General features: G+C 36.4%; 1 protein-coding gene across 1 annotated transcript in view; it reads left to right on the top strand.

Moving 5' to 3' along the window:
• The window catches only part of ZCWPW2 (zinc finger CW-type and PWWP domain containing 2), a 221,726-nt gene that overhangs the window by 88,924 nt on the left and 120,480 nt on the right, over positions 1 to 12,322 (top strand). The window contains 1 exon segment of the mRNA XM_044678879.1: positions 7,868 to 7,881. Within this exon segment, the coding sequence (XP_044534814.1) occupies positions 7,868 to 7,881 (14 nt within the window).

Genomic DNA, 12,322 nt, shown 5'->3' with positions numbered 1-12,322 from the left:
TATATACATATATATATATATATATATATTCCTATGCTATTCACCAATTCCCCCAAAATAAAAAACCTCCCCCCTACTCTATGCTATTTATACTCCTATCTGACTATTCCTAAACTAGGGCATTCCCCAGGAAAGATATTGGTTAGGATTTGGGGTTCACAAAACAAAAATAAGTATAGAAAGTAAAATGCAAAAAAAATCAATAAAACTACTATTAGTATTAATATCCTTACAATTCTAGACTAATACAACAATTATGTACCTGTGCTTATCATTATGCCAAAAAACTTAACCATAATTTTTCCATTAACACAAATTTCAGTTCATGCTGTCACAAAGAACTTCCTTAAAGAAAAACTGGTCGGAAAATGCAGTTTAAATTCTATTGCTAAGAAACTCAATTACCTATGCATTTACTACACTAAACCTTGTAAATACTGTTGCAAGAAGCCATATTGGGCCAGGATAGTTGCCAGTTACTGAGGTTGGAATGTAGAATGCAGCGGTGGCATGAGGTGGCATGAGACCAAAATGTCTGTTGAGAGCATCCTATAAATTGAGGTAAATTCCTATTCTCAGGGTCTCAGACTTGAGAACTGTGAGAGGATAGGTGTTTCAAAATTGTCTCTTAGCTAAGGATAACTTATACCTCATAGGAATAGTTATCTAGGCTCATTGCTCATCCAGTGCTTTCAGCATCCTTTCTAATATATCATCTATAATATACAACTTTCTAAACACCAACAAGAAGATAAATATTGAAGATTAACTCTGTTAAACCAAGCCAAATCGAATTGAGCTAGCAACTAAAGCCAGGCCTTTAGGCCTGACTAAGGCAATTTGCCTGGCAGGTTCAGAGAATCAGCTTTACCTGAAAACTCCTAAAGATTTATTATAGGTTTAGTTAGTTAAACAAGGTTCTAGGATTCATTCCCAATCCCACGTTCCTTTTTATTTCAACCCATCCTTTCCTTAGCCTTGTTTACCTTCATTAAATAAGTTAAGAGAGAGGAGCCTGTAATGACCCGATCTGTGCTAAAAATTCTTAGGGGAAAGGTATCAGTTAAAATTACTCCTTTCACCTTGAGGGGAATTCTGGGAAGAGGGTGGCATAGAAGTAGCAAGGCTCCAGACCTCTGTAAAACTCTTCACCAGCAATCAAAGACAAAGGGCTCTGAGGGAACAGAAAACCAAAACCAAATCTAACAACAGAAGAGAGCTGGGGGATCCTCCAGATGAACCCAACTTAAAAGGTACATGTAAAAAAAGAAAAAAAAGGCTAAATTCTTGGAATTGTCCTGTGTGAGGGGAAAGACAGGAGGAAGATCCCAGATCCCCTCCTCCACTTAATGTGCTGAGTCTCCAGCGGATCCTGGAATCTCTGGGTGGGCTGAGGCACTAGTCCAAGGGAGTGCCTTGCTGGTACAGGTTTGTCAAACTCAATGCTCTGATCACAGACAGTAGGGAGGCTGCTGGGGGAGAAACCCAGAGAGGGTGAATATACCCTCTATCTTGTGCTGCCCCCCTTCCCCATTTTCTTGAGGTTTTTGACCTCAGGGCACTTTGAGTTCCTCAGATCAACCACATCTGGGCTTAATCCTATCAATACAGCAGACAAGAAGTATTCAGAGGGCAGGGAAGCTCCAAGACCCCACCCCACAGATTATAATGAAAGTAGCCAAATTCACTTTAGCTTTTACCACCAGCTGGGGAAAATCTGGCCTCAGATCCCACTAACCTAATTAATCATCAAAACAGAGAAGAAGCCCTCCTAGGACTGAATAGCCCAAACCTACAGATAAAAAATGATCAGAGGAACAAGATTACAGCCAATTACAGGGGAGGAAGAAGGAAAAACATGAGTGAACAACAGAAAAAGAAAAAAGAAACCACAATTGACAGCTTCTATCAAGAAATTGAACAAAAAGCAAATGGATCAGAAGAAGAGAAAGGAACACCAAGCAAAAAAAAATAGAAACTTCAGTGAAATGGACACAGGCTTTGGATGAACTTATAATTCAATTAACTCAAGAACTCAACACTCAATTAACTCAAGAACTCAAAATTCAAATAAATCAAGAACTCAGAAAACAATCAACAGAGGCTGAAGATAATTGGGAAAAGGAAATACATGATCTAAAACAAGAAAATAATGTCTTAAAAGCCCAAATTGACCAGCTGAAGAACAAAGCAAAGAAGGTGAAAGCTGATCTACAAAGAAAATCAGACCATAAGGAGAAGGAAGACCAAAAATCCAGGGATGAAATTCAGTTTTTAAAAATTAGAATTCAACAACTAGAAGCAAATGACTTCACAAGGCAGCAAGAATAAATAAAACAAAATAAAAAAATGAAAAATTTGAGGAAAATATGAAACACCTCATTGACAAAACCTCAGGTCTAGAAAACATATTGAGGAGAGACAATTTAAGAATTACTGAACTACCAGAAGATCATGGCAAAAGGAAAACCTGGACATCATCCTACAGGAAATTATACAAGAAAACTGTCCTGACATTCTGGAATAAGTGGGAAAAGTGTAAATTGAAAGAATCCACAGATCACCGCCTACATTTAATCTGCAGCTGACAACTTCAAGGAATATTATAGCCAAATTCAAAAACTACCAGACCAAGGAAAAAATATTACAAGCTGCTAAGAAGAAGTCATTCAGATACCAGGGAAGCATAGCTAGGATAATACAGCATTTGACTACATCTACATTGAAGGACCGGAAGGCATGAAATATAATATTCCAGAAAGCAAGAGACCTGGGTCTACAACCAAGAATTAACTATCCAGAAAAACTGACTATATTCTTGCAGGGGAAAGTATGGTCATTCAACAAAATAGAAGACTTCCAAACATTCATAAAGAAAAAAAAAACAGATTTAATCAGAGAGTTTGCTGCCCAAAAACAGAAATCAAGAGAATCACCATAAGGTAATTAAGAGAGTGGGTAAAAAAACCACAAAAGAACCTTTTCTTTAAGGGACCCAATAAGTTCAATTGACTTATATCCCTATATGAAAAGAAGATATTGGTAACTCTTAAAAATTGTTATTATCAGCAGGGTAGCTAAAAGGGAACAGGGACAAACTGTATAGGATGAAATGTCAAGATATATGTATATATATGCATATATATATACACATATATGTATAAATATATATAAAGTTAGAGGTTAAAAAAGGAGATAATATTAAGAGAAATGGAAAAACAGACAAAATGGAATAAATGTATATTTCATAAAGAAGCATGTGAGGCAAACAGGGGAGAAGACCAATACAGTGGTATTGCTTCCCTCCCCACCAGTCCCTTTGTTACCCTTCTACTTTTCTATAGGGCAAATCAATTCTCTGTCCCAATGGATCTGATTGTTCTTCCCTCTTTAAGTTAATTTCAATGCACTTAAGAATTAAGTATTTTCCTTCTCCAACCTCTTTACCCTGGAAAATTGGCTAAAATGACAGCAGGGGAGAGTAATAAATGTTGGAGGGGATGTGGCCAAATTGGGACATTAATGAATTGCTGGTGGAGTTGTGAACTGATCCAACCATTCTGATTAGCAATTTGGAACTATGCCCAAAGAGCGCTAAAAAAGCCTGCCCTTTGATCCAGCCATATCATTGCTGGGTTTGTACCCCAAAGAGATCATAGATAAAAAGCCTTGTACAAAAATATTTATAGCCATGCTCTTTGTGGTGGCAAAAAACTAGAAAGTGAGGGTATGCCCTTCAATTGGGGAATGGCTAAACAAATTGTGGTATATGCTGGTGATGGAATACTATTGAGCTCAAAGGAATAATGAACTGAAGGAATTCCATGTGAACTGGAATGACCTCCAGGAAATGATGCATAACCAGGAGAACATTGTTCACAGAGACTGATACACTGTGGTAAAATTGAAAATAATGGACTTCTGTACTAGCAGCAATGCAAAGACCCAGGACAATTCTGAGGGACTTATGGAAGAAAACACTTCCATATTCAGAGGAAGAACTACAGGAGTGGAAACACAGAAGAAAAACAACTACTCGTACACATGGGTTGATACGGACATGATTTGGAATGGTGACTCTAAATGACCATCCCAGTGCAACTATCAATAATATGGAAATAGGTCTTGATCGATGACACATGTTTAAACCAGTGGAAATGCATGTCAGCTGGGGAGGGGGTTGGGGACTTGGGGAGTTGGAGGGGAGAGTAAGAACATGAATCATATAACCATGGAAAATTTTTCTAAAAAATAAAAATTCAAAGTCATAGAGAAAAAAAATTATTCTTTTCTCTCTTCAAGTTCATTCAAGTGATTATTGATCTTCTTTCATCATGGGTATTAGGATCATTAGGATCAACATCACAACCAACAAATCACAGTCAGTTATAACATCTTTAATAGTTTGAGTTTACTAGTTAGTTTTACATCTAAAGAACTGAGTTCACTTAGTACTGACAGTTGGGGAAGAATCTTTTACTTTCTCATTGGTCAATTGTGAAGGAGGAATCAAACAAGTGGTGGGGCCTGTCAGCTGATTTAACACAGACCACACCCAACAGCAGAGTCACTGAAACTTACTTAAAGCAACCCAATTCAACTGTGTTAAACCACCTAGATAAAAGGTCTCATGACCTACTTTATAACCTTAACCTTAATTCTAAACTGTTACAAGATAATGCTAACTTTCCTAAACTACCTTATTCATATCTATATACATTTATGTACAAGCTATACTACAATATTCACAACTCTCTAGATATAATTGCAAAACCTGTTACACATATTTATAATATTTACAGAGAGGTATGTACAAAATATATAAACAATTATGCAGTTCCCTAATTTCTGATGTTAATCAAACAGAAAAAACATATTGCTCTTTCTGTATGATTAAGACCTTATGTATCTAGCTACTTATTTATACATTTTGCATTTTTGCAATCATAGACTCTCATTTATCTACATGAGGTCAAAAAATGAATCAGTTTGTGAATTATGTCTCTTTTTTTTATATAGTGTTGCATGAGATACTTACATTTTTCTCCAGACTTCCACTTCTCTCATTGCCTGATGGTTCTCTTCAGTTCCTGCAAGCCATGTACATGTTGGATATCTCTAATATGTGAAATTAATGTGTTTTTCTGCTAATGCCGTACTTTATCTTACATAAGTCCCAGTTACTGTCTGTCCATTTCTTATGTACAAATATTTACAAAGTTCAGAGAGATTTTACTGTTTCTGTTAGCTGTTCAAAGTTTTCCTGTCTGTTTTTTTCTGCTTTTATTCCTTTTTTTCTTTTCTTCTGGGCTAGTATTTCTTTTCTTTCTGCATCCTTTCATCCCCTTCATGAGTATTTTTGTCTTTTGTCTAACTTGTTTTCGATTGTCTATGCTTGACTGATGGGATCTTCCTCTTCTTCTGGAACTAATTTATTTTGATCTAAAAGTAATGTTTCTAATTGATTTTCATTCTCAGCACTTTCTTTGTCATCTTTGATTTCACTTTGATTCTTTCTACTGGTGTAAGGTTTCTTAAGTTTGGTGTGCAAAAAATGGATCCATGCATTTTCCCTTGCTACTTTGATTGAACTTGGAGTAGTTAATATAACTTTTAATGGACTGACCCACTTTGTGTCTGTAGCTGATTTTCCATTGAAATTCCTTACATAGACTTTATCTCCTGGTTTGATACTGTGCAAAGCAAAATCCAGTGGTGTTGTTTGTTGGATAACACCCATTTCATGTAGCTCTTTTATCCTGGTTTGCAATGATTGTATGTATTTCAATAATTGAGTTTTCTCCTAGCATAGGATGGTTTACACATTTTCCTTCCCAAATTGCATGACCATACAGCATCTCAAATGGAGAGAGATGTAAATCCCCACTCGGACATGTTCGAAGATGGAACAGAACTAAAGGTAAAATTTCAGTCCATTTCAAGTGAGTCTCTGAACAGATCTTTCCAATGAGAGTTTTGACCTCTTTGTTCAATCTTTCCACTTGCCCTGAACTCTGAGGATAATAAGGTGAATGAAAACTGGCTTTTATTCCCAAGTTTTCATAAACCTCTTTCAGCACTGATTGTGCCAAATGTGATCTGTGATCCGAATCCAACCGGCATGGAATTCCAAATCTAGAGATGATTTATTTCAGTAGGACTTTTACCACAAATGCTGCATTACATTCTTTGCTAGAAAAACCTCTGGCCATCTAGTCAGTCTGTCTACTATAACTAGGCAATACTTAAACTCTTTGTCTCTGGGCATGGCGATATAGTCTATTTGTATGCATTTAAATGGAGTATAAGCTAGTGGTCGACCCCCAAAACCTTTCTTCTTAAACATTCCCTGATTCAACCTCATACAAATCTTGTACTTATTTCAGACTTTTATTGCATATGCTGAAATTCCAGGAGCTATCTAAAATCTATTGACTGAATTGATCACAGCTTGTGTCCCAAAGTGTCTTTTCTCATGTATGGCATTGTATATATGATAGCACAGTTTTCTAGGCAAGATTGGCATGCCTGAATGAGAAAACCAAATTCTATCTATCTCCTTGGCCCTATAATGGAGAAAACCAAGGGAGTTAAACTAAAATATCATTTTTGGGCTCAGTGGGGTGTGAGAGAGACAGGAATGACAGAAGGCAGGACCAAACAAGGTAGGGAGAGTGGGTTTAACTGCTAAGGAGATATCTGTTAACAGAAGTGGCGGTTAGGCCCTGTCACCCTGCACCATCTAGACAAGGGGCCTATGGAAACTAGCAGGCAAATGGCAAGAGTTTATAACAATTTTAATTAAGGAAACTATGGTAAAGGATGGGAATAGGGGTTTCTACACTTTCAGACTAAGGGCAAACCACAGGGTCAGGAGAGGGACTTATCTACACTCATCTGAGACCTAAGCCAGACAGGGCCCAGAGAATAGCAGGACTGAAGTGGGAATCCTCACAGCAGAGTCCAGACTCACTCCAGTGATATACCAGCTCCTCCAGTACTACTATCTGTACTTTCAGGTGGGTAGATTCTGGGAGCTAACATAGCCCAAGTTAACCTGCAACTGAGGTTGGGATTAATAGTCTCTACCAAAATCTCCCACAAGTAGATGTCAGTCTTCCTTCAGGATCTCTGGAAATCTGAGGTCTCCTAGGGTCATTTGCAACTTGTCCCAACCACCATGGAGTCTGTCTCAGAGAGAAAGCCACACTTCCTGCTTCCCCATTCTATTTGGACTTCTCCAGCCCTTCCTGTTAGGCCTCCTAAATGATAACTAAATAATCCTCCTCACAACAGCCCCAAAGTTCCCTTTCCATGTCTAAATTTCCAGATTATCATAGGCACTTGTTAGATTTGGCTCTTTGATTACTGACAAATTCATGGCATGATTTGGCTCTCTTCTGGCTGTTTATTTCACCACGATATCTGCCCTTTGGTTTCCTTGGGACACTGTTTCTGAGTTGTGAGCTCGATAGTGCATCACTGCATTTTCTCTAGACAATTGTATGACCTCTAGAAGTTCAGCGATTATTTTGGCATAATCTATCTCTTTGCATTTGTCAAAAACCCTCGATTTTCTGGGTCACATAGCTCATAGAATGTGAGTCAATATTTAAATTTAGGTGTATGCTGACCCTAAGTTGGACACTCTATCTAATGGTTCACCTATCTACCCCAGTCTAGCAACCAGGTCAGAAGCCCTATTTCCATGTACATGTTTTACTGCTAGGCCACTCTTCTGTCAGTTGTTATCTCAGGAGACAGAATGTACTCTTATTCTACTTCTAAAATGAAACATTGTTATTTCAAGATCTTGGCCTTCACACTGACTTTTGGGTATGCTTTCCACTTTCATGTCAACTTCCAGACCCAAAACATATTGTTGTGGATCTTAATCTCCATATTCATGTGAGAATCTCTTTTTCCTCATTCTCCCCAAACTGCTTTTCATCCTTTACCGTACTATTCATGACTTCCAGGCATCTCACTATTACATATATGAATGCTTTGGCCACTTCCTTTAAAACAAATTTTATTGACTTCTTATTTTTATATTAATGAGAACATATTAAATTGCTTAACAAATAAAACTGTATATATGTATAGTCTATTGCAATATATTAGTAGTATGGGATGCATAAGTATATAGTACAGAGGTAGGAGCAATAGTAGAAGGAGAAGAAGGAGGAGGAGTGGTAGTAATAGTAGTAGTAGTTTATTACCTTGCCACCTGACAAGAAGGTAGGAACCAGATTGAAAGGAATATATTAAAAAGCCAGACTGACAATTTTTATTACATCCTAAAGATAATAGGGAACCATTGAATGCTTTCCAAGGGGGTCAGATCTGGGTTTTAAACCTATTAATTTGGAAATTGTGTGGAGAATAGTTTTGAGGGGTAAAAGCTTACACCCTGGCAAAGCCAGTAAACTAGAATGGAGGTGATGAACTAGAGGAGAGGCTTTGATAATTGAGCAAAGGGGACAGATATAAAAGATGTTGTGAAAATAAGGTGGGCAAAACTTGGTGACTAGTTCAATTTAGGAGCTAAGTGAGAGGGAAGAGTTGAGCCATTAGGTTCCAAATCCTGATGATGTCAGAATAATATTGTCATCCACACAATGCAAAGTTCAAAGAGTTGATTTGGGGGATAATCCTCCTGAATGCTTCTGAAAGAACTAAAATCAAGTACTCCTGGCAACCAGCCAATTCTGGTAAGAGGATAGGTATGGGTCAGTATGGGTCAGGGACATAACTCAAGTTCATTTCTTCATAACTCTATAATCAATAGTCTATCCTACCACAGTACATCTCTGTAACAGTGGTGCCCAATATCCATATGAACCCACAACCTTGAAAGTGAGTCTCATGCTCTAACTGAGCTAACCAGGTACTTCTGCATGAACCTTTGGGGAATGGATATCACAAAATGTTCTTCCTCTCTCAGCTCCATGCTTTCCAAGTTTCTGAATCTTGAGTGGAAGTAGTCATGTTATGTCTACCTGATATGGTAGCCACCAAAGGTGTGAATCTGACAACATCACAGGAGATTTATAAAACTTAATAGCAACTATCTATTTTGATGATTTATTGTGGGGCCAAATGGTACTGCCAGAAGGAATCTACAAAATATTTCTAGAGATTATGAAATCAGAAATGAAATTGAAGATAAGATGAGAAGAGAGTGACGTTTTCTTCACTAATACTAATTGAAGAAAAGGGGGATTTGGTAAGTGGTTGTTGATCGAAAAATAGAATCTAAAAACAGAATTTGGATGATTGAACCATCACTTAAGATATAAGTATGGTCCAGGAAGTCTCCACTAAGTGCTTCCTTTTCAGGTAACTCCTTCCATTCTCTGCCTGCCTCTCTGTGGCTGAAATACCTCTGATCAAGACATTACCTTCAGAAGATTGCATGGATGAGCAGACTTCTTATTAGGACCTTAGGAAATCATCTGCTTCACCCTAGTCTCTGTGATAAACTGAATTGTTTTCTGTTCCTCTTTAAAGGACAGACCCAACGACATACTTCAGTTATACACTGACTATAATCTACTGGTCTCTAAATGCCATGACTCAATCATTCTTGTTGTCTTGTCATTGGGCTTAAAGCTGCCTGGGTAAAGTTGCTCATCCCATCCCATCAAGGAGCTATCAGTAAGTACCAAATGTTGTCTGAAAGGGGAAGTTCAAGTACTTTGTACAGTATAGTCAAACCAGAAAAAAAGGCATCATCCTTTAATCTTGTTAGACTGACCAGTCTATTTCTGTCCACACCCTCTATGTGTGGTATGAGGCATGACTTTTTCCATTCATTTGGAATATTTTCAATATTGCATAGTTTACCTTATGCACTTAATAAATAAAATTACTTGGATATAGATAAAAGACATGTAATATTTTATGAATCCATTTCTCATTATTTTAATCTGTATTTCTTATTAAATGATTTTTTACTCTATAAGTTCAAGATAAGAGAGTTTTCTGATGGGAGGAAATTAATTCTTTGCTACTAAGGAAAAACTTATCCCTTGGAGAGTTGATAGTGTTACTGAATTTGAACCTGGACATGAAATGATTGTATAAGGATCTTGCTTATAATTGTAAACTTTGAAAGATTTATATCAGGATTTAACCACATATTTTGGAAAGTACAGAAATTCCTGATAGTGCTAAGGAACATTATTTCCATTTCATTCTGAAGACACTAATACAACTTTTGAGCACAAAATTTGCAAATTTGGGGTCTAAATTATGTACATTGTGGTTACCTAGCACAAATCAATTTGCATTCCAATTCTAGAGAGATTTTGAAAACTGTAGATGGGAATATCATTTATGCATTTCAATAAATATATTTCAAAATTATTTTAGACCATTTTTGGTGAAGTCCTAGTTAAAAGAATTTCATTTGGAGGTGTAAAATTCATCTTCAGTAATGGAAAAATAACTCTGATAACTGAAAACATAATTTGATATTCATACTGTATTTATTATATGTTATTAGATGTAACTTTGGTTCCAGTTTAGTTTGGGGATTATTTTAGTGTTACAATATTGTTTAAGGCAGTAATATGGAAAACATTCATAAATTTGATTCTTGTTTGAACTGATTTGCTAGTTTAAATTTTATCATTTTTTCAGTGGTTCTATTATTTATATATTCTGTATTTGAGTTCTTGGTATTGTCTTTGACACTCCCCCCTTCCCTCTCTCTATGTCAAATATAGTCACTTACTAAATCTTACTGATTATGTCTTCAGATCTTTTTACCTCTCCCTCTTACTCTCTATTCTTATTCTTACTCTTACTCTCTATTCTTACTCTTACTCTTACTCTCTGCTTCTCCACTACTCAAGGCCCTCATCAACTCAGACTTAGTAAATTGAAAGAGCTTTCTCACAAGTCTTCCTGACCTGTGTATCCTAAGTACTCTTACCAGAATGGTCTCTTCTAAGGAAAGATCTGGTCATGTCATGTTGTCCTAGGATCTTTCATGATGCTGATTCCTTACTGAATAAAATCCCTTTGCCTATCATTCAAGATCAATGCTCTGGCACCACCTTCCCTTTCTAGTTTTACCTCATACTATTTTTCAGTTATTTTTCAGTTGCGTATGACTCTTGGTGACCCCATTTGGAGTTTTGTTGGCAGAGATATTGGAGTAGTTTTCCATTTTCTTCTCCACCTTATTTTATAGTTGAGGAAACTGAGGCATATGGGGTTAAGTGACTTCCCCAGGGTCATACAGAGTATCTGAGGCCAGATTAAAACTCATGATGAAGAGTCTTCCTGACTTCAGGGTTGGTATTATATCCACTATGCCACCTCACTTCCCCCAACTGTCCTCCATACAATAACATTTTAATGCTGTATATCCTAATATATACTGTACTACTCACTGGCATTTCTTTGTTCAGATGGTTCTGAAGGCCTAGAATATTGATCCTCTCCTTCTTAAACTTTGGAATTTCTTTCCATCCTTTAAACACAGCGTCTATGAGGCCTCCTTTAGGCAGCCTTCTCTGAGTCTCCTACTCTTACGGATCTTCCCCTTTAGACCTCAGAAGTCACTGTTCTCTAATACACCTCTTGTTCATCATTGTGGATAATTGTGTTGCATGTGTTCATCTTATCCCTCTACTACACTGTATAGCACATTCCATTATGACAGGAATCGGATCTTATTTAAACTTGGTAATTCCTACAGTACCTAGCATAGCATTTTGCACATAACAGGTACTTAATAAATGATTTCTAAATTTGTTTGTCTCAATATTTTATAGGGATGACTTTAGTGGACAAACCTGAAGCAAATGCTAAAGCTGCCATGAAAGCCAAGAAAAAAGTAAGTTCTAGTTTTACTGTGTAGGATTAACCTTAATCTCCAATGTCTTAAGAAAATTTAAATTTATATAATCAAAATATAAAGTGCAATGAGACATTGTCAGTCTTGTGGGTTTTTAAATGTGGGTATTTAGATATATGTTTTCTTTGTCTTACTACTACATTGTTTGACCATGAAATACTGATAGCAGGCTATTATGAAGGATTCTGCAACACAATGTGCTAGGAATTGCCAAAAAGTAAAATAACAAAGAATAAATGAATAAAATAAAATGTAAATAATAAATATATAGATTATATATTGATATAAAATATAAAATATATAAGTAAATATAAATAAAAATAAATGAATAAAATGGAATGAAAATATTGAATTATTACTATTTCAGAATATGATTTAATATACATCTGTGTATATATTTTCAAGTTGTGCTATTATATTCATAATATCATATGCATGCAAAGAGATGTC

This window comes from Gracilinanus agilis, chromosome 5, assembly GCF_016433145.1.
Source record: "Gracilinanus agilis isolate LMUSP501 chromosome 5, AgileGrace, whole genome shotgun sequence".
In the NCBI taxonomy this organism is placed as follows: domain Eukaryota; kingdom Metazoa; phylum Chordata; class Mammalia; order Didelphimorphia; family Didelphidae; genus Gracilinanus; species Gracilinanus agilis.
This window is presented reverse-complemented; position numbering and strand designations above follow the sequence as displayed.